We start from the raw sequence: 24,547 nt of genomic DNA on the forward strand, positions 1-24,547 counted from the left end.
TGTATGCTTGTGTAAGTGTACAGCAATACATATACACATATATACATATATACATACAAACCTATAAAAAAGATAAAAGTTTAAGCACATGTATCATAGATGTGTAGAAGAAAATTCATACCAGCATTACTCAAAATACTCAGAAACTGAAAATGTCCCAAAGTAGAATGGATTAATGAAGTATGCTATGTTAATATAGAGTATTAAATATTACTCTAAAAACCAAAGAAATGTAAAGTAATACCACCATGCGACGTTACTACATGTATCAGAATTGTGAAACTTTAAAAATAATAAAAGAAATGCACAGAAAAATTGTGTGGATGATAAATTTGATCATTATGACCTCCAAAGTCTTCCTATAGAGTGCAAATTTCATACTCTTTGGAAGTAGTGTGGTATTTTCTAGCAAATTTGGAAATTTACTTGTGCGACAACCCAGCAATTCCTGGGTTATAGTGATATATATTTATATTCAGTTATATAGTTATAATCAGTTAGAGCCCTTGCACAGAAAGACCAGTAGATTTCTATAGCAATCTCCATTACAGCATCAGATGTGATAGAATCCAAATAGGTGCCCATCAACCCTGAAATGGCTAAATACATTGCAATAAGATGATATAATGAAATACTATATGTCAATAAAAAATGAGAGACAGGAATGTGTCCTGCAAACATAAAACTCACTGGAGGCCAAACTCAGTAGAATAAGTGGTTTAAAATTAATGTATGCTGTTTACAGATTTCTTTAGAACTTACAAATAAATGAAAGTATGAACAGTATTACTACAAGAGAAGATAGTAATTACATTCAGGTGGAAGGAGGACTTTTTGTTTGGAAATGGAAATGCAAAGGGCTTCTGAGAGTGCTGACATTGGTCTGTATCCTGAACTGGCAAGTGGTCACACAGGTGTTCAATTTATGATACCTTGTTTCCTTGTGGTTATCTTGCCTATGGCTGTGTGTGTATGTGTTTTAAATTTTACCATAACAACATTTTTATAAGTAAGATGCAGAATAGAATAGTAATTAATAAAAATAATATATGGTCATATATGTATCTACCTGTGGAGTGATACACAATAAACTGGAAACCCTTTTTATACTAGAGAGAAGACAGAGAATGTATATGAGGAATGGGGACTGTAAAGAAAATCAGCCAAATTCTAAATGTTTTCCTAAGTTTATGCTTATGTTATTGTCATATATTACTTATACCTATGATAAAATTAACTAAAACATAGACATAAGAAAAAGGCATATCTCAATTATACTAAAAATCTGAAATCTGGAGCTTCAACCCAAGCATGTGTGTTTTTTAAAATGCCCTTGAATATTCTGGAGACAGGAATTCAGCTGGACTTGTTTCACAAGATACAAGTAACAAAGACTCCACTGATAAAACAGGATGTGGTAAATAAGCTGACCGAAACCTACCAAAACCATCATGGCAATGAAACCCACCTCCGGTGGCCCTCACTGCTCGTTATAATTAGAATACATTAGCATACCAAAGGAAACTCCCAACAGCACCATGACAGTTTACAAATGCCATGGCAAGGTCCAGAAGTTACCCTATATGGTCTGAAAAGGTGAAGACCCCTCAGTTCCTGGAACTCCCGTCACCTTTCCCAGAAAACTCATGAATAATTCACTCCTTGTTGAGCATATAATCAAGAAATAACAACCCCAAGTATGTGGTAAGCTCCTGCTGCTATTCTGTCTATGGGGGAGACACCTTTTTATTCCTTGACTTTTCAATAGACTTGCTTTCACTTTACTCTGTTGGCTTGCTCTTGAATTCCTTCCTGCATGAAGGCAAGAACCCACGTGGCATCCCGGGCTAAGCCCCAATTTTGCGGTTTGCCCTGTGATAATCCGACTAGAACATCTGCAAGTCCAAAATTATCTATTTCTTCAATTTGTTGTATATTGAACTTTGGGTCTTATTCTTAAAAAAAAAAAAAAAAGAAAATACATGTATTATTTAGAAATTAAAGAAAAATAATTTACAAGAATAATAATATGAGCAAGGAATTGCACCAAATATTTTTATCATATTTAGGAGTATTTTTCTGGATTTCTTTAAAACATGCAACTATCTAGGAACAATTAAATTTGGCGATTCATAGAAAGTCAGTTAAAACTACCTGGGAAGATACAATGCAACAATATTTCTAACAAAAGTTTATTAGGAGGCCAAAAAGACGTGTTAGTTGATAATAGTAAAAGTAGACATTTCTGCTATAATATGATACTTAGATTTTCAAAAAAACTTTATGCTGGTAAAACTGCACATTGAAAAGGTAAAATTTATAGGGCAAATAGGGATAAACCATTCAATACTTATGAGATAATCAGGTCATTAACTCTAACTTGTGATAAAATTAGTAGCCCTAATGAATTTCTTCTTGCATTTTAAATCAGTGTCACACAGCCAGTGTCTGCTTCCTGACATTAAGCCCTTCTCCTTCTCCTGGAGTTAATGCTTTCTTCTGTGAATGGTAGATACTTGTATTCATTTACTTTCGATAAAGTCTATTGAATCAGTAGTTAGCATCTGATCCCTGTTAGCTATCTCCACTAATTACGTTTTAGCACCAGGGAAATATCTTTGCAACTAGCTAATTGGCACTTCTAATTTCACCAGAAAGCTTACAATTATAGAATGCATAGAGGATACTGAAGGTAAATAACCCATTACTTCTGGTAAAGGCAAAACTTCTAAGAAATTTTTAAGTTTCCTGAGTATATTTATATATTTCTTAGACTTTCTCCTGTGGGCCAAAGCAAAAAAATTGGATTCCATTCTGAAAATCCTGAAATCTGAGATGGAGGAGGGGAGGGTTCATACCAACACACTGGAAGCAGGGACGAAAATAGGTTCTCCCTGACCAATCGGCCCCCTTCCAATACCCGTTCTTATCTTTACAAGTAAGATTCTGAATTTTTGATGAGTCAGTATGGCCTTTGCCAAAGTGTGTAATACTAAGCTCTGCTAGTATCTAAATATGTAAACTGCATTTTATCCATGAACGTATTTAAACACTGTCCAGAAAGACACCCCAAAGTTCTACCCAGTCATTGTCTCCCAACAAAAACACAGGCAGTCCTCCCCTTCGGGTCCAGACATGGCTTCTTTCTCAGGCTGTGGATCCTGATCTTGGGACAAATTTCTGGCCCAATATTGTCCATGATCCCTGAATCTACTAGGAGATTTGTCCTTGTATATTACCATCAATGGTCCATCTAAACCGGACATTGGAGTCTTTGCCTTCCTTGAATCCGGGCAGTTCAATTAGCCTGCTTCCCAGAGGGCACCTTACCTTACCATCACAAGCCTTACAAACAGGCTTGTAGATTACTTATTATATTCCCATCCTTTCTCATCTATCTGCCTCAAGTCAATTTCATGAGCCATAGCCCACATGTCCCGTTCCTTCCTAGACCCAATTCTCAATAATATTTTCTTCCAAATAATTCCTCAAACCTATGCAATGTGATCTTCCTTGAGGTTACTTGATCTGACAGTTCTAGGCTGGAAATTATGCCCGTGTATCTACTCTGTGATCTGGTGATGTCCGGAATTTATTCCAGGCTCATATTGGGCATTGTGTATAATGTGTGTATACCAAGCCTGATTCTTCTGTGTTTCTGAAGATTTATGGGCCAACAGATTTTTTAAAATATGTTTCTTTTATGTCTCAATGAAAATAATTTTTATATTTCACTGTCCATTAAGGACTTCAATTGATACAATCAGATTTTTAATGTCAGTTTAAATTTAACTAGAAAATTCTATGAAAAGTAAGGGCAGTGATCACAGGGATTTAGGAATATAAATGTATTTAAAAATATTTAGCAGACAAAATTAAAAGGATCTTATGTTGAATTTGTGGTAATGAGACAAAATGGCAGAGATTAAGTCCCAAATGTCAAATTGACCTCCATCCAGTTTGTGGAATCCATGTATATATCTTTGCATTTTCTTACCATGCTATAATTACTGAATAATTTATTCAGTGATTAAAAAGATATTTAGCCTTTAAAGTCATTGTCTATTTTTTTTCCAGATTTTAAAGGCAAGTAAAAAAATTAGTACTGGTGATTGACATGCATCTTACAAAAAGAAGGTACTTATTCTGTGGAAACATGAGGGATCACCTCCACCTCACCCACTTTATCTCTTATGTGAGGTTTTTGCCCAGGTCTAGGAAACAAATTGATACAAGATGGATTAATAAGGGAAAAGCATATAAGTTTTATGCATTTCACATGTTCATGGGAATCCTCACAAGAGTGTGAAATCTAAATAAATTGTCAAAGCAAGATATTTTTATACTTTTAGAAAAAGAATGATAAATTGCAGAAAAAAATTACAAAAAAAAAAAAAGAGAAACTGGCTCGAAGCCATAAATTCCAGGGGAGTCCCTAGGAGGTATATGGGGGTGTAAAGATAGTGAAAAACAAGAGTTAATTCTGGTAGTTTATTTATTCAGGTCCACTGCATTCCCCCAATTCCCAGGCTCTAGTGATAAGGGCTATTTTCTATTCCATTACAGGGAGGGTACCGGAAGAGTATCCGAATGTACCGAAGATTCCTGAAGGAATCTTTAGAGCTTGCTGCATGCTGAAAAAGACAGGTCAGATAACCTTTTCCTCTGCTGTCAACAAAATGTCTTCCATGTTTTCAGTTCAAACTAATAAATATGCCAACTCAACATATTTGTCGATGGCATATCATTCACTCCTTCAATTTACTCTATTTCACTGTTGAAGCACAACTTCTTGTGATGAGAAAGATACTCGTCCTTTAAAATAGAAAGAATACTCATGTCCTTTTCCATAAATCAAATTTTGCTAATGTAACACATAAGAAATCTCTAAATGCACACAGTCTATGTTATGAAATCCACATAGATAGCATGTGATATAAAATTTACATCTCCTAGTCTAAGGACATGAAACAAAGAATGACTGTGAAGTGCAAAATAATAACCACAGCATAATATTTGGAGGGAAAGAAAAATGGCTAAAACCAGGCACAATGAACAGCGAGCCAAGGACTCTGTGAGATAATGAATTCGTTAATTTCCCCACCAAGAGGAATTATTATCCAACTTTCAAAATTATCTGTAGTACATTCTCATAAACAATGCAGCAATTGACGGTAGATTTGAATAATTGGACTTTTTATATTGTTCTTCTTAATGACTTTAAGGGGAAAGGAGTGGCCTTTAAGTGCAGACAGCATGTCAGAGGGGTGACCTCTTTATCTCCAATCCCAGGGTCATTGACATGAAAAAATCCCAGGGTCATTGGCAAGGATTCACCTTGCCTCTACAGGAATGTCAGTAGGAGGGACTTCAATGATGCCATTTACTGAAAAGGTACAAGCCATCCATATTATTTTTCAGTAAACTAACTTCAGAGAGATGGAATGATTTCCCCAAGGCCATGGTACGTCACAGAAAATCATAAAGCTAGGTCTCCTGCTTCCCTCCATGAATCACTACCTGGAATGGGTAAAGAGACTGAACTGGGCACCTCTGCTCAATTCAGTCCTCCCTCAGGCTCTTTCCAGTAATAACAACTAACAAAAACAGCAGACATTCCATCTTAGTGTATTCAAGCTTCTGTGAAAAAATATCTTAAACTGGATGAACTATAAACAAGACAAATGTATTTTTCAGAGCTGTGGAAGCTGGGAAGTACAAGACAAGGTGCCTGAAGATTCAGTGTCTGGAGAAACGTTGCTTTCTGGTTCACAGACGGTGGCTTCTATGACACCATAGATGGCACCATCTGCTGTGACCCCACATGGTAGAAGGGACAAACAAGTTATCTTGAGTCTCCTTTAGAAAGGCATTCATCTTATTCAAGAGGGTGCTACCCTCAGGACCTAATCATTTCCCAAAAGGCCCCTACTCCTAATACTGTCATTTTAGGGGTTTAGATTTAAACATGTAGATTTGGGGAGGATACAAACACTCAGACCATCGCACATTCCCACCACTAGCCCAGACTGCATGATGTTATTCACTTCCTGTCCACTCTTTCCATCCTTCTCAGGACGGGCCTCGTGGGCATATTCACAGGGTTCCACACTCGAAGGGCTCCATGCGTGGTTTCATGCTCTGCTGTTGTCATTGAAATATTTTATAATTTCATCTCTGAGTATGAATGTGATAGAGGAGCTAGACAGGCTGGCAGCATGTGCACACAGTTTGGGTCTACTGGTAGTGACTACACAAGTGGGCTCAGGCAAGAACCACGTGGGGCAACTGGCCTGGTCTTCTCATGCGCGCGCGCACACACACAAACACACACACACACACACACACACACACACACACACATACACACACACCTTGTAATACTTCACAGCACCACAGGACCCAAGCAGTGTCTGGGGTATGACGGGGCTCATGTTGGTGGTGATGACAGAAGCAGCAGTGCAGGTGGCAGTAGGGTATGAGTGTCCCTAGCTTGGAAGAGAGGAGGTGCTTGCCCTGGCAGCAGCAAGTGACTGCTGATGGGATGCCTATTTTCCCTCTGTCCCAGAGCCCATGCCTGTTGTGTTCATTGAATATCAGAAAAGGAAAAGCCAGGAAGATTAGGCAATAAACATTGTTAGCAAATTATTACAAAATAAAAATATACACTGCTCATTGCAACAAAGGACAAAAAGGACTTACTCTGATTCATAAAACAAGTTCAAAATGTATGTTTTAACTGCAACATGGCAAAACAAATATTCACAGGCTTCAAAATAGAAATTATATTAAAGAGCATTTCAAGAATTTTAACTGTGTAATACTTTACTGTTAACTTTAGTCATGGAAGAGAACAATTGAATTTATTTGTACAAAATACTGATGAAAGGAAATGAAGAAGAATACAAACAAATGGAAAGACATCCAATGCTTGTGGATTGGAAGAATTAATATTATTTAAATGACCAAACCTCAGATTCAATGCAATGTCTGTCAAAATACCAATGGCATTCTGCACATAAATAGTAAAAACAATTCTATGATTTGTATGGAACTATGAAAGACCCCAAATAGCCAGATCATTCCTGAAAAAAAGAGCAAAGCTGTAGGCATAACAGTAGCAAACTTCAAACTATACTACAAAGATGTAGTAATCAAAACAGAATAGTACTAGCATAAAAACAGACACATAGAACAATGACACAGAACAGAGAATCCAGAAATATATCCACATATCCATAGCTAACTGATTTAATTTTTTTATTTTTCATCACTATGGATACATAATAGTAATATATAATGATAGAGTGTACGTGATGTTTTGATAAAGACCAGCACCCCAAATATGTATCATTTCTTTCTGTTGGGAGCATTCCAATTCCAAACTTTCAGTTATTTTTTAATATATACAATATATTCTACAATGAATTATTGTTTACTACAGTCACTCTATTGTGCTACCAAATACTGGCTTTTATTCATTCTATCTATATTTTTGCAACCATTAACCATCTCCACTTTATCCCCCCTCCCCTATACCCTTCTGACCCTCTGGTGACCATCAGTCTATTATCTATTTCTATTAGTTCAATTTTTAAAACCTTTAGCTCCTAGGTAGGAGTGAGAACATGCAAAATCTGTTTTTCTGTGCCTGACATTGTTAACCGATATTTGACAACAGTGCCAAGAGCATTTATTGGGAAACTGACAGTCTCTTCAATCAAGGTGCCTGTAAAACTGGATACCTATATGCAGAAAAATGAAACTAAATTCCCAATTCTTACACTATACCAAAATCAACATAAAATGGGTTAAAAACCTAAGTGTAATCATTCTTGATCACTGATGGCACCTTCCAGTCTTTGTTATTGATCTAAAATTTACCTGATGTTAAAACATTTCCCTGGGTTTCATTTCAGTACAAAAAGCATAAACTTGTCATAGGTCAACCAGAGTGATATCAGGACTTAAGAACCACTGATAAGCCCTCTGCTAAATCTCAGTAATAGTAAGTCCCCCTAAATTGAAAGAAAGAGTAACTGGTATGTTAAGTGTCTAAGATAAGAAAGAGAAAACATCTTACAGAATTAGACCCACCAAGTCAAGAGATTTTTGCTTTTGTTTTAGACATAACCAAAAACAATTTAATTACTGGAAAATAAATTGACAATAATTAAAATTGTTATGCTGAGTGCCACCTTCAGTTATGCCATTTTCATTTTCATTTCTGCATGAACAAAAAAAAATTCTACTTGACAACATATTAGCAAAAATATGTACATTCAAAATTTATGGAAAAATGTCATGAAGAAAAAAGGTTGTTTAGAATTATATATATATATGTATTTGTAAAATATATATTTGTAAAAATATATATATTTTATACATATATATGTGTGTGTGTGTAAAACAATTTTGTCCAGATATCAGTGATTTTCTTCTTCCCTTGGTTACTTTTACTCCTGCACTCTAGGAATGAAATAATATTTTAATTACTATACACTGCTGAATGGATGTGTATCTGATTCCTGAAACCTTAGGCAGAAAGTGTGTCTACATTTTCACAGAGCAGATTCTCTGACTCACTCGTGTCAGGGCCCCCATCACCTCCTTGTTTCTCAGGCTGTAGATGATGGGGTTGAGCATTGGGGTGAGGATGGTGTAGAAAACAGCCAGAACCTTGTCCTCTGTTGGAGATCGCAGGGATCTTGGATGTAGATTAGTGTAGAGAAAAGGTGCATAGTAGAAAGTCACTACAGTGAGGTGGGTGCTGCAGGTCAGGTAGGCCTTCTTCCTCCCTTCTGCAGATTTCATGCGGTAGACAGCAAGGAGAACCCGGCCATAGGAACATGAAATACCAATGAAGGGAAACACCAGAAAGATGGTGGTGCTCAAAAACACTGTGCCCTCATAGACCCAGGTGTCCGTGCAGGCCAGAGTCACCATGGCTGGGACATCACAGAAGAAATGATTGATGGCCCTGGATCGGCAATAAGGAATATGGAGAATATATACAGTGTGAGCACAAGCATTGATAGAGCCTATGATCCAAGATCCTGTTATCATCAGCACACACACTCTTTTGCTCATGCGGATGAGATAGTGGAGAGGAAAGCAAACAGCAATGTAACGATCATAGGCCATTGATGTCAAAAGTAGTGCTTCTGCACCTCCTAATGCCAAGAAGAAGAAACTCTGAATCCCACACCCAGTGAAGGAGATAGACTTGTTTCCATGCAGAAAATCAGAAGCCATCTTAGGAACAATGGTGGAGATGTAATTTAGGTCAATGAGGGAGAGCTGACTAAGTAGGAAATACATGGGTGTGTGGAGATGGGTGTCCAAGGAGATGAGAAGAATCATGGATAGGTTTCCAATTAGAGCCATGAGGAAAATGAAAACAATGAGAATGAAGAGGAAAAGGCCAATTCTTGATGGTGGGAACAGCCCCAATAAGATGAAATCAGTTGATGTTTGATTGTAATTTTCCATGGGGCTTTCCTACAATCCATCCTGAAGGGAGACAGAAGGGTAAGTTAAGTACAGTAATTTGCTCTTATCTGCAGGGGATGCATTCCAAGCCGCCCAGTGGATGTTTGAAACTGCGGTTGATACTGAACCCTAAATACACTATTATTTTGTGTCTATACAAACTTCTGATAAAGTTTAATTTATAAATTAGGCAAGTAAGAGATTAACAAGAGTAACTGATAATCAAATAAAACAATTATACAGTATACTATAATACAAATATGTGAATGTGATCTCTATCTTTCTCAAAATCTTTTATTGTACTGTGCTCAGACTTCTTTGTTCTGATTTTTACCTATTTTGGAAAAGAAATCTTATTTTCTTACCCAGAGTTTCACATTTGATGAGATCAACATTTGTTACCAGATTTTTTTCTGAGAAATATGCAAATTTATAAGAAAGATATCTCTATTACAACTTCAATAGAATATGAATGTTTTACTGCCTGACACAAACTCAGATATAATCCAAGTCAGATGTCATATCGAATACCTATGCATAGAAAGTCAATATAAATGCATATATTACAGATTTACATTTGAATAAATTAGTCTTTATAGAATGATTTGTTATATTTCCACATGTATTCTTTTTCTTTTTTTTTTAAGTGACAGGGTCTCTCTCTGTTACCCAGGCTGGAGTGCAGTGGCAAGATCATAGCTTACTGCAGCCTTGAACTTCTGGGCTCAAGTGATCCTTCTGCCTCAGCCTCCTGAGTAGCTGAGAAAACAGTCATGTGCCACCATGCCTAGTTAAATTTATATTTTTGTAGACATGAAGTGTCACTGTGTTGCTCAGGTTGGTTTTGAACTCTTGGCATCAGTAATCCCCCCGTCTCGGCCTTGCAAAGTGCTGCGATTGCAGGCATGAGCTCCCCACCCAACCCATGTTTATTCTGTCAGATTTACTTCTAAAACTGCAGCAGCTTGTCTCTCATTTTGAGAAACTTGACTGATCTTTGTGCAATAATGCCAAGTCAAACTTCTTTTGTTAGTTATCATAATTTGGTCCTCCTATTTAGAAACCTAGAATAAATAATTATTGCTATGTCCCTTTTATGGAATGACATATTAATTCACACTCTTGATTTTCAATATTCATCATCATCCATTCTCTTTTGCCTCCTTGCCTAATTTCAGAATACTCTATTTAAGGCGGACCCCTTACCAGATAGGTTACAGATTTTGTCTTTTGCCTCTCTAGTGCTTAGATAACATTATATGTTGCTCTATGAATCCTTCAAAAGTATGCACTTGGAGGAATGTTCAATTCCCTAAATAAAAAAAAGAAGCTAAAATCCTGACAGACTTCTAAGTAGAGGTGTGTTAAAAATACCACTCCAGATGTAAGACATCAGTAAACAGCTTGGCACAGTATGCCTAAAAGAACCAGAGTTTTTAGGCTTAAATATTAGTGTAGAGCCAAAGATCACCAGAATCTGGAGCAAGTATAACATGCACGAGGAAGATTCCCAGTGTGCAAACACACACAAATATGCACAATCACACACAGTCATATGCATAAATACACTGACTTTAAAATGAGCAAAATATGCAGAAACAATAATTTTTTGTGATCAAAATTTGTATCTTCAGAGATGTATGATAAGTATGAAATCCATAAAATAAGTATCATTTCCTATATGAAAGGATGCGAAAGGTAACATTAAAGGACTTTTGAAAACTAAAATGATAGTAATTGATAAAACTATGTAGTGGAAGTTTCAAAAGACAAAGTAAGAAAACTCTATTTGAAGGTAAACAAAAGCAACAACAACATGAAAAGATTGCTATTTAGGAAAGATAGAAAAATTAGGGAATTCATACAGGACAGCCAATATGTGCTTTAGAACATTCCTAGAAAGGGATATAGCAAAATAATAGTGAAGTTAATATTCTTAAAAAAATTTCTCTCAACTGAGATATATTAACTATCATGTTCAAATGCAATAGTTTTTTTTTTTTTTTTTTTGGATCGCAGCAATAAATTCTATGAGATGAAATGACGTTGTCAACTCCTCATTGCAGACGTAAAGTGGAATGTAATTCTGCTGCGACAATGGGAGAAGAGTAAGGAATCTGGGGGTGATTATGGAGGAGGGAGCAGGTCACTATCCATGTTAGCCTATATCATGGGTCAAGGAATGGTATTTAGGATACAGAAATCAGGCATTAGCAGATGAATGTGTTGGCTACAAATACATGGGCAAATACGGAGAAAAACTGGAAAGATACATTGAAATCCTTGACTTTGGGGTCAGCAAGAGTTTGTTATGTTTCTAACATTTTACCCTGCTGAGACCATGTCTACGGATTACTTGAATAAAATATTAAAGTGATGTAAAATTTATGTCACAATTGAGAATTTAACCTGCAGCTTCATCATAATAATGAAAGACTGGTAGCTTTTACTCAGATTTGGAACAAGACACTAAAGTCCACCTTCACTGCATCTACTCAACAAATTACTGGAAGTTCAGTCAACACAATTAGATAAGAAAAGAAATAAAAATATCTTAATTCAAAAGAAAAGTAAAATTATTTCTGTTTGCATATGACATAATTATATATGTAGAAAACTTAGGATAAGTAATAAACAAAATCAGGAAAATTATGGGATGCAACATCAACAACAGCCAAAACCTGTTGTACTTCTATATGCTAACAATAGACAATCTGAAAATTGCACTCTGATTTTATTAACAATAGTATCAAAAACAAATGAAATATTTAGAATAAACCAAATCAAGGAGGTGAAAACTTTACACATTGAAAATGGCAAAATGCTGATTAGAGTGATTAAAGACACAAATAAATGGAAATGCATCCTACATATTTATTTATTAGAAGGCTAATACTGTTAAGATGTCAACAATACCCAAAGTCACCCATTGGTGTGCTGTATTCAAGAGACACATGTCATGTGCAAAAATGCACATAGACTCAAAGTAAAGGGATAGAGGGAAATTTACCAAGAAAATGGAAAGAAAGAAAAAGCAGGGCTAGCAATCCTAGTTTCTGACAAAATAGACTCCAAACCAACAAAGGTCAAAAAAGACAAAGAAGGGCATTAGGTAATGTTAAAGAATTCAATTCAACAAGAAGAACTAACCATTTTAAATGTATATGCACCCAATCCAGGAGCACCCGCATTCATGAAACAAGTTCCTAGAGACATATAAAGAGACTTAGACTCCCACACAATAATAGTGGGAGACTTTAATACCTCACTGTCACTATTAGATCTTGAGAGAGAGAATTAACAAAGATATTCAGCTCTAGTTCAGCTTGAACTCAGCTCTAGACAAAGTGGACCTGATAGATATCTACAGAACTCTTCATCCAAAAACAATATACATTTTTTCACCACCATAAGGCACTTATTCCAAAACTGATCACATAATTGGAAACTCCTCAGCAAATACAAAATAAATGAAACCATAACAAATAGTCTCTCAGACCACAGCCCAATCAAATTAGAACTCAAGATTAAAATCTTCCCCAAAACCACACAACTACATGGAAATTGAACAACGTGCTCCTGAGTGACTCCTGGGTAAATAATAAAATTAAAGCAAAATCAAGAAGTTCTTTGAAACCAATGAAAACAAAGAGACAACTTATCAGAATCTCTGGGATGCAGCTAAATCAGTGTTAAAGGGAAATTTATAGCACTAAATGCCCACAGCAAAAAGCTAAAAAGATCTCAAATCGACACCCTAACATCACAACTAAAAGAACTGGAGAACCAAGAGCAAACAAACCCCAGAGCTAGCAAAAGACAAGAAATAGGGGAACATCATACACCAGGGCCTATCACGGGGAGGGGGGAGGGGGGAGGGATTGCATTGGGAGTTATACCTGATGTAAATGACGAGTTGATAGGTACTGACGAGTTGATGGGTGCAGCACGCCAACATGGTACAGGTATACATATGTAACAAACCTGCACGTTATGCACATGTACCCTAGAACTTAAAGTATAATAATAAAAAGAAAAAAAAAAAAGAAATTAAAAAAAAAAAGACAAGAAATAACCAAGATCAGAAAGAAACTGAAGGAGATGGAGACACAAAAAAACCCTTCAAAAACTTAATGAATCCAGGAGCTGGTTTTTGAAAAAAAAAAAAATCAATAAAATCAATAGACCATTAGCAAGACAAATACAGAACAAAATAGATAATATTCAAATAAACACAATCAGAAACCATAAGGGAAATATCACTGTTGATCCCACAGAAATAAAATCATCAGAGAATACTAATATTAATTATTCTATTATAAAGGTACATGCACGTGTATCTTCATTGCAGCACTATGCTCAATAGCAAAGATGTGGAATCAACACAAATGCCCATTAACGATAGACTGGATAAAGACATTGTGGTACATATACACCATGGAATACTGTGCAGCCATACAAAGGAACAAGATCACGTCCTTTGCAGGGACATGGATGAAGCTGGAAGCCATTATCCTCAGCAAACTAATGCAAGAACAGAAAACCAAACACTGCATGTTCTCACTTGTAAGTGGGTGCTGAACAATGAGAAGACATTGACATAGGGAGGAGAACCACACTTACTGGAGCCTGTCGGGGGAGGACAGTTTGGGGGAGAGCATTAGCTAATGCATGCTGGGCCTAATAAATAGGTGAGGAATTAATAAGTGCAGCAAACCACCATGCCACACGGTTACCTATGTAACAAAACTGCACATTCTGCACATGTACCCTGAAACTTAAAAATAAACAATAAAAAAAATTGTTAAAATAATAATAAAGTGTACAACACACAAAAAAAATGATTCAATGGAGTCTCCATCAAAATTCAAATAAATATTTTTTCTCACAAACAGAAAGCCCATCCTGAAATTTATATGAATCTTAAAGGATGCTCAACAGTCAAAAAATTTTGACTCTTTTTGAAAAAGAACAAAATTTAAAGACTCATACTTTCTGATTTTAAAACTTACTCAAAGCTATAGTCATCAAAACAATGTGGCACTGGCACAAAGCCAGACATATAGCCCAACAGAGGAAAACAGAGTCAAGAAATAGACTCTCATATACATGGCAACCTTTTTTCAAAAAGGGAACTAAGTCCACTCAGTGGTGAAGGGACAGTCTTTTCAATAAACGGTGTTTAGAAAAGTGGATATCTACATTCAAGATACTGAAGTTGGTTGTTTACTTTATAATATATAGAAAAATTAAGTCAAAATGAATCAAAAAATCTAAATGAAAGAGAAAATTATGAAAGAATAGCTGGGGGGAAATGTCAAATAATAAAGGCACTGTGGAAAATGACACAGATGCTTCTCAACTTACAGTGGAGTTTCACCCTGATAAACCCATCACAAGTTGAAAATACTGTAAGTAAAAAGTTAATATCCTTATAAACTCATCATAACATCAAAAGTTGCAAGTCAAACCATCATATGTCCAGGTGCTCCTCAAATTACACTGGGGTTATGTTTCTATAAATTCATCATAAAGTCAAAAAACATCAAATTATTGTAAATCTGGAACCGTATGTGTAGGAATTCCTCAAAATTTGAACATAGAGTTAGTATACAATCCAATGATTTCAGTTCTGAATGTATACCCAATAAATAAAAGCAGACACCTGAAGAGATATTTTTGGATTTTTTTTTTATTCAGGGAGTACATTTATGGTTTGTTACATGGTTATATTGTGTGATGCTGAGGTTTGGGCTTCTGTTGAACCCTTCACCGAAATAATGAACATAGTACAAATAAGTAGCTTTTCAACCCTTGCCTCCTCCCTCACTCCCCTCTTTTGGAGTTCCCAGTGTCTACTATTCCCATCTTTATGTCTATGTGTACCCAATGTTTAGCTCCCACTTATACCTGAGAACATGTAGCATTTGTTATTCTGTTTTTGCATCAAACAAATATTTCTATGTCAATGTTTATAGCAACATTATTCACAATAGCCCAAAGGCAAAAAGAAAGAAAGTGTTCATCTACAGAGGAATCAATAAAAATATATAGTTTTAAAAATAGAAGACATTTTGACATATGCTACAACATGGGATGAACCTTGAATATATTATGCTAAGTGAAATAAGTCCGTCACAAAAAGACAAATATTGTATGAATTCACGTACAAAGTACCCAGAGTAGTGAAATTCATAGAGAGAGGAAGTGGAATGGTGGACCCCAGGGAATCGGGGAAAGGAGAGAAGGAGAGTAATTGTTTAACAAGAACAAAGTGTTAGTTGAGACAATGAAACTGTTTTGAATATGCATGATAGGGATGACTGCACAACAATATAAATGTACTTAATGACACAGAACTCTACACTTAAAATGGTTAAAATGGTGTTTCTCTTATGTATATTTACCCTAATAAAAATCATTTAAATGCACTGAAGCTATTCCAATTTAATTTCCAAATACATTTTTTTTTAAATCCTGGCAGGTTTCTGCTCTCCGCAGAGCAATTAATTTTCAGTTACTTTATGACCTCTGGCAACTTTTAAAAGAAAATTTAGAAGAGCAAATTATTTTCATAAATATCATTAATAATCAATAAGAGATTAAGACTATTCCAATATTATATAATTTATATTACTAGTTTAATTATTGGCAAATAGAACATGTAGTATTTGAAATAACTAACACAACAAACAATTCAAACATCTCTATCACTTGTATTTCACATAGGGCTCTCTATGACACACTCTCCAGGAGATAGTTAACCCTATCCTAGTTTTAAAGAGAGGAAAAAAGAACATAGAACAGCATAATAAATGGCACATCAGGTCTAATATTCAATACCATGTTTTATGACTGCCAATGTAGCATCTTTTTTATTGCCCATGTTCCAGGGTTCCAATATTCTAATATCCTATTATATCATATTATTTAATAAAATTAGAGCCTGGTTCCTGATAGGAAAGCAGCATCAACCATGATATTCCTGCTCCAATAAACAGGACATTTTTTCTCAGGTAAAAATAAAAATAAATAAATAAATAAATAAATAAATAAATAATAAATCCAAATGGATTATTTATGTCTCTTTTTTTATCCACAGAAATAGCTATAAGGAAGGTATTTTAGCCTACTAAGAAACATCTTCACCTGCTTTTACTTTTTTTTTCACTAAAAATTCTGTATGCAGGCATCAGCATTAGTGACATAACACGCAGGAGGAAAAAACAAGCAGAAAAAGTTCCGGTCATTATTTCAGAGTGAGTAGGACCCGCAAACCTTAAACCTGAACTATGTCTCACATGAAAGGAAGGAGGGAGGCATGAACTTTCACGGACTTCACACATTGGCACCTGGAATGTGACAGGATTCGTTCCGTGATTCTAATGGGTTTAATCAAAGTAACTCTTCAGATTGGTATCACCATTGATATTTTATAGATGACAAAACTCAGATTCAGGGATTTTCAGTAAACTTCTGTAGACCCACAAATACAGACACACACATACATATCTATGCATATGTGTGACACATATATAAATAAACATACATTAATATAGACCTTTTAAAACTGTGTGGTCTAGTTTATCCCTCAAAAATTTTTGGCAGTAAATCTGAAATAAGGGTGGCTCACTTTTTAATCACCCCAAACAAAAATAAAATTAAAAAGTAGTTAAATTTAGTAATATAAAACTCCATATAAGTGGTAAATAATTGAGAAACTATAAAAATTTTAAAAACAACAAATAGAATTATTTTAATGATTAAAATTTACTCCTTACAAATCTTCTTCTGTTTCCTTGTGTCACCTGGTTTTACTGTACTTTCACTTGACCTGGCAACAATTACATATCTTCACAAAAATGGTCTCTCAGAAACTCTAAATGAAAGACATTTTCTATCTTGCTTCCAATGTAAAAGTTTCCCTACTGGAGGAATTCACTTACAAGAAAAACCCATATAATCTGTGTAAATCCAACTGGGGATGTACATATTCAACACAATAATTAAAATTCTCCAAATGGTGCCCAAGTTTCAAATGAATTACGTATTACTATCTTTTGAAGTCTAAATGCATCATTGCATTGCATAGATCTCTTTTTCCCATCCTTCAATTTAGAGTTGAAAATGAGTTAATGAAAATAGCCTAATTTTGCGATTCATACATTCACAGAAGACACAGATTTTTCAACTATAGTCTCATTATTAAAAGGAAGAATAATTGAATCATAGAGATTTGAAGAGAGTTATTCATGGCTGTGCAGTGACCTAGGACAGAGTTGGGAACCAAGGAGGACTGTCCTCTTGAGTCCAGAATCTGCCACTTTCCACTGAGGCACAGATTTATTAAACCTACACTTTCCTCAGTTTTGATCAAAACTATTCTTGAAGAAAAATCACTATTCATCACAACATAAGGCTGCTCTGCTTAAACTTCGTCAGAACATTGGCATAGGTGCAGCAAAAATCTGGATTTACCAAAAAAAAAAAAAAAATGCTGGGGAGGCAGGGGCACAAATTGACTATGCGGGAACTTTTATAAGAAATCAGATTGAACTTTGAAAAGTCACCAAAACTCAAGATATTATTTACAGGGTTTTGCAGAAATCTGGATTACTTCATCTCTTCTGAAGCAATATCTGAAATATACTAAAGTTCTGAACCTCTGAAACTTCCAGAAACTGATCTCCGTTACTTACATGTAGGGCTGGGAAATGGTAAAACAGGCATTTCATTAGAAAGACTGGATTCACATAAGGTAAAATAGCAAGTAAGAAGCAGGAGTAAGATTATAATGAGCATCATACAATCACTCATCCTCATGGCAAAATAACCAAACCAAACTAAAACAAAACACCGACCAAGTAGGAACGAGGGAAATGCTGCCTCCTACAATAATTTGTGTGAATGTGGGTTCTTTCATTTCAGCATAGTCTAATATAATTTATCCCTATCTCTTCCACTGACCATCATTTCCCTTTGCATCCAGATAACACATTTATGAATTAGCTGCAAAACCACTTTTGGTTGTCTGCATTTCATACTCCAAGATTTCTGCTGAATGATGTTAGAGAAAGCACAGTCACTAGTGCTGAAATTCACCTCAATTCTATGTCTGAAACAAAGTTCTCTTAAGCACTTGCCAGAGTCCCTTCTTCCTTGTGATCAATACAAATTTTAAAATACAATTATAAGTAGTACCTTTATTGTTTCCTCATTTCCAAACACTCACTGCCTTGCTTAACTGACGGTAGTCCTACAGTCATCATAGGAACAAAGTCATTTTTCTGAGTAAGTGTTAAGAATACTTTTTAAGAAATGTATATATTCATTTTGCATCCTTACACATGAGATTTCAGAGACCTTCATGGGGATTCAGTAGCAACCATGATTCCACTCCTTCTTTACCTGGAGAATGTGATTAACGGTTGTTTTGCGGGTATTCACTAGGGACTGTCCACTGAGACTTTGGACATTCCAGGCTGTCACTAATAACAGAAGATGGCCTTAGTCCAAGGTTCAGAAATGAGTTCTGATCATGTGTTTAGATGTTTCAAGGCATGTCAAGGGTAAACTCAGTGGAGAAATATCTATTTATTTATTCACATTATGTCTATGTTATTGTGTTTCTAAACTTTATGAAAACCTATAGTTTGAATGTTGTTATTCAGGCATTCACAGTAACAATGAGTATGCATAGATTCATTTCTTTCTGAGTTTGATTTACATTGGCAATAAGATTTAAACCACTAAAATAGATTGAGGTTAATTTAGTAAAAGCACGTAAGTAGAAATCATTAAGATATCACATACCTGTGAGTTATCTTTTAACATATTTTAGGTATCATACATGTTTAAATTGTTTACATTTGGAAATGCTCATTAAATTATAAAGTGATTTTCTCCTATTAAAACATAATGAAATGATGTTATTGCTCTCTTTGGTTATTAACATTTAGAAAATATTTAGTAATTTAAGTTTTATTCAGTAGAGTACTTTAAATATTCTGAAATTTCTTATAGTTTCTACTAAATGAACTAATTGTACAATCTACCTGGGAAATGATATTGGTTCAGTTTTAATTTTGCTGAGTTTTAAAATTATTTGTATTTTTTACACACACTTTTTAAATTAATAATAATAATTTTGACACATTTTGATATATATTTTGACTCATATTTATTGTGACATATATATATTAATATGTATAGGCTAGTAACATGAAGCAGTGGGAGTGGAAAAGGAACCAATAAACCTGTAACTGGTTGTGATCAATTAGTTGTAAACACCACTACAGTCCAACCAGCTAATCTGATGTACTCATGCATGTATCTGTTTTATGATCATCCAGTCACCATAGTTAGTGCACAGTCCTGGCAAGGACAAATTCCTGAAAGCCAAAGTGTACAGATGTTTCAATATTACTACATTTGAAAAGCTGAAGGATTTTTTTTTTCTCAAGTTTAAAACCTTGGCTGTTAACATAATAGTAGGTGCCATGTCTAATGCAACCAGGGAACTGTTTTCACATCTTCAAAAGACAAACCTAGTTGTGCCGAAATATGAAGTAAGAATATTTGATGTGGGAAGACAGACTTCAAGGGAATTGCTGTAAAAAGAGAGACGTTTAGGTTTGCCTGGAAACTACCCACTAGGGTCACATATGCAAATATGAGGGATATGAGTCAACAACTTCCTCCTGAAATACCCCAGGTCTCCTGAGAGTTTTCTGGAAGTAGAAATGGACTATTTCACCCTTCTGCAGTAGAAACCACAAAACTAATCACAGAGTAGTCCACAACTTAGTTTACTCTGAAAGAAGAGACTAGAACAAGGAATATAAATAAAACTCCAGCCTTCTGGAGAGACCTTATTTTACATTTTTACATGCCTGTGTTCAGTCCGTTTGAATTATTCATTAAATCACACAGATCTTTAAATGCATAATCATATTTACTTAAAAAGAAGCCCCAATCTATGTCCCAAAGAGACTCCAAGATTTCTGCTGAATTTTGTTAACGGAAAGTACAGTCATTAGTGCTAAAACTTCACTTCAATTATTTTTCTGAAATACAGTTCTGTTAAGCACTTGCCAGAGTCCCTTCTTCCCTGTGATTAATAAAAATTTAAAAATACAAATACAATTAGTGCTTTTTATTATCTCCTCAATTTCAAACACTCGCTGCCTCGGTTAGCTGTCAGCAGTCCTACAGTCATCATATGAACAAAGTCATGTTTCTGAACAAGCTTTCTCAATGTTTTTTAAAGAAATTCCTGAAGGAGGAAGAGAAAGGGAGCCTCAAATCAGCCTTCTGGAGAGACCTGTGGATGACGTTTTTAAGGAGTTCAGATGCCTGATGAGCTAAAGTGTGGGGATTGCTGATTGGTGGAGAGTGAGTGGTGAAGTCATGAGACAGGGAGATGAAGACGCTGCATCCTGCACTGAGTCAGTTTCTCAGACAAGCTCTGCAGACCCCCTGGTTCGGTGGACCCACTGCAATTCAGGATCTGGAAAACATTTTATGTAGAAAACTTGAGGTTTCCTAAAATTAAAGATGAAATCTAAAGAAGGAATTAAGGGAAATGAGGACCTTGTGACAGAGGCTGCATGACTTTTAAGCAGTAAGCAGTCATATGAAAGTGGGCTATTGGGCAAGCTGGTTCATGCTTAGTGTATGCTTCTACTAAAAGTTTATGCTTTTGGTTAAAAACCCAGAATGTCGTTTTATTCATTTTGTGAGGATGGTTCCGGGATGACTTGCACCCATGTGTTTGAGAACTGTCTGGGCAACTTATTCCACTTACTTTTAGGCCCAATATATAAGTGAGATCATGTAGTATTTGTGTGTGTGTGTGTATCTGAAAGCCAGTCTGATTTGAAGGACAGAAAGAAAGGAAACCAAGACTGGTACTGGGAGGCTACAGTCATAGTAACATAATGATTCCCAGTTTTTACCAGTTTGTGAGACCAATTGGGAATTAATCATGATTGGGATTCTCACTAGGAAGGCTCCATGCCACAAAAACTGAAACATACAGAAACTTTAAGATGCAAAAGAGAACAAGAGACATTCCTGCATCCCTGCCACACATTGTGTTCATTAACGAAATGAAGAGACAGCCTTTGTACACAGCTCTGAGTCACACTCCATCACTAGGTTCTATAGGCACCAATGCTCGTCCATTGGTTTCACAAATTCTTTCACGACAAGGTCTCTCTTTCATGACAAGGTCTCTCTCTCCTCTCTCTCTCTCTCTCTCTCTCTCTCTCTCTCTGTCTCTCCCCATTCAGCGTCTGTCCAAATAGCACCACAGGAATTTGTTGGTTTAATTGAGGAATCAAGACCAAAACCTATCTACTTTTTTCATCTTCCATGTCTGTTTCTCCAAGTATCATGCATACAACAAACTTCTTACATATTCCGTATCTCCTTTACAAGGACCATGTAAATAAATAAATGAGAGGCTTGGTAATACTGGTTCAGCAGAAAGTCTAGTATCCATTTACCATTCTTTATATATCTAAACTCTCTTTTGACATGCCTCAGAGAGCCAACCTTTCAATATCTATGATATAACCCAAATACTTACTCCTCTACCTGACTTACAAGTCTCCAAAATTAACAGCAACAAAATAAAATTGACAAGCGGGACCTAATTAAATGAAAGAACTTCTATGCAGCAAAAGAAACTATCAAGAGAGGAAACAGTCAACCTACAGAATAGGAAATAATATTTGCAAACTAAGCATCTGACAAAGATCTAAAGCCCAGAATATACAGGGAAGTTAAATAAATCAACAAGCAAAAAACAACCCCATTAAAAAATGCACAAAGTACATGAACAGATACATCTCTGAAGAAGACACACAAGTGGCCAAAAAGCATATGAAAAAATACTCAGCATCACTAATCATCACAGAAATGCAAATCAAAACCACAATGAGATACCATTGCATACAAGTCACAATGACTATTACTAAAAATTCAAAAAAACGCAGATGTTGATGAAGCTGCAGAGAAAAGAGAATTCTTGTACGCTGTTGGTGGGAATGTAATTAGTCCAGCAGCTATGAAAAGCAGTCTGGAGATTTCTCAAAAAATTTAAAAAGAATACCATTTGACCCAGTAATTCCAATGCTCAGTACACACACACACACACACACACACACACACAAACACACACAAAATCATTCTATCAAAAAGGCACATGCATTCATATCTTCATTGCTGCACTATTCACAATAGCAAAGACATACATTCAACCTAGGTGCTCATCAACAGTGAATTGGATAAGGAAAATATGGTACATATACATTATGAAATACTACACAGCTATAAAAAATGATGGGATCATTCTATTTGCAATCAACCTGGATGGATGGAGCTGGAGGCCGTAAGTCTAAGTAAATTGACTCAGGAAAGGCAAACCCAATATGGAATATTCTCACTTATAAGTGGGAACTAAGCATTGGCCCACATGAAGGGGTGGCCTGCCCCTCCACACCTGTGGGTATATCTCATCAGGTGGGATGAGAGACTGAGAAAAGAAATAAGACACAGAGGCAAAGTATAGAGAAACAACAGTGGGCCCAGGAGACCGGCACTCAGCATGCCAAGGACCTGCACTGGCACCAGTCTCTGAGTTTTATTGATTATTTTTATTGATTATTTTATTTATTGATCAATTTATTTATTGATCAATTTTTATTGATTATTATTTTCACTATCTCAGCAAGAGGAATGCGGTGGAGAAGCAGGGTGATAATAGGGAGAAGGTCAGCAAGAAAACATGTGAGCAAAAGAATCTATGTCATAATTAAGTTCAAGGGGAGGCACTATGCCTGGATGTGCACGAAGGCCAGATTTATGTTTCTCTCTGCCAACATGTCTCTCTGGCTGCCAACACGTCTTGCCTCCTGCCACAGGGCGGTTTTTCTCCTATCTCAGAATTGAACAAATGTACAATCAGGTTTTATACCAAGACATTCAGCTCCCAGGGGCAGGCGGGAGACAGTCGCCTTCCTGTATCTCAGCTGCAAGAGGCTTTCCTCTTTTACTAACCCACCTCAGCACAGACCACTTACGGGTGTCGGGCTGGGGGATGGTCAGGTCTTTCTCATCCCACGAGGCCATATTTCAGACTATCACATGGGGAGAAACCTTGGACAATACTCGGCTTTCCAAGGCAGAGGTCCCTGAGGCTTTTCGCAGTGCATTGTGCCCCTGGTTTATTGAGACTAGAGAATGGCGATGACTTTTACCAAGCATACTGCTTGTAAATATTTTGTTAATAACGCACGTTCCGCACAGCCCTAGATCCCTTAAATCTTGATTTCATACAACACATGTTTCTGTGAGCACAAAGTGGCTGGGGCAAAGTGGCTGGGGTAAAGTTATAAATTAACAGCACCTCAGCAAAGCAATTTTTCAAGGTACAGGTCAAAATTGAATTTCTTACGTCTTCCTTTTATACATAGACACAGTAACAGTAACAGTCTTTCTTTCTAAAACTGCATCCAAAGGTCATCAGCCTCAAAGATCACAGGTAGATAAATCTAAGAAGATGAGGAAAAACCAGTGCAAATACACTGAAAATTCCAAAAACCAGATTGCCTCTTATCCTCCAAATGATCGCAACTTCTCTCCAGCAAGGGCACAAAACTAGATTGAGAATGAGTTTGAGAAATTGACAGAAGTAGGCTTCAGAAGATGAGTAACGACAAACTCCTCTGACTTAAAGGTTTATGTTCAAATCCAAAGCAAGAAAGCTAAGAACCTTGATAAAAGTTTATAGGAACTGCTAACTAGAATAATCAGTTTAGAGAGCAACATAAATGACCTGATGCAGCTGAAAAACACAGCACAAGAACTTCGTGAAGCATACACAAGTATCAACAGCTGAATCGATCAAAGAAAGAAAGGGTATCAGAGGTTGAAGATCAACTTACTATAAAAAGGCATGAAGACAAGAGTTGATTAAACAAGAATGAAAAGCAGTGAGCAAAACCTCCAAGAAATATGGGACTGTGTGAAGAGACCAAACCTAATATTG

The 24,547-nt window shown here is 36.0% G+C and overlaps 2 protein-coding genes across 4 annotated transcripts in view; both read right to left on the minus strand.

The window, feature by feature from the left end:
• LOC102130647 (olfactory receptor 2T33) overlaps positions 1–24,547 on the minus strand; it is a 277,856-nt gene that overhangs the window by 202,232 nt on the left and 51,077 nt on the right. The window lies entirely within an intron of this gene.
• On the minus strand, positions 8,554–9,492 carry LOC135968469 (olfactory receptor 2L8-like). The gene has a single exon (XM_065535385.1). It carries the CDS (start codon positions 9,490–9,492, stop codon positions 8,554–8,556), a length of 939 nt encoding a protein of 312 aa, XP_065391457.1.

The sequence above is a fragment of the Macaca fascicularis genome, chromosome 1, assembly GCF_037993035.2.
Source record: "Macaca fascicularis isolate 582-1 chromosome 1, T2T-MFA8v1.1".
Taxonomy (NCBI): Eukaryota; Metazoa; Chordata; class Mammalia; order Primates; family Cercopithecidae; genus Macaca; species Macaca fascicularis.

What these genes read in the sequence shown, in the direction of transcription:
- LOC135968469 (XM_065535385.1), bottom strand. Translation starts at nt 9,492, where the DNA reads ATGGAAAATTACAATCAAACATCAACTGATTTCATCTTATTGGGGCTG.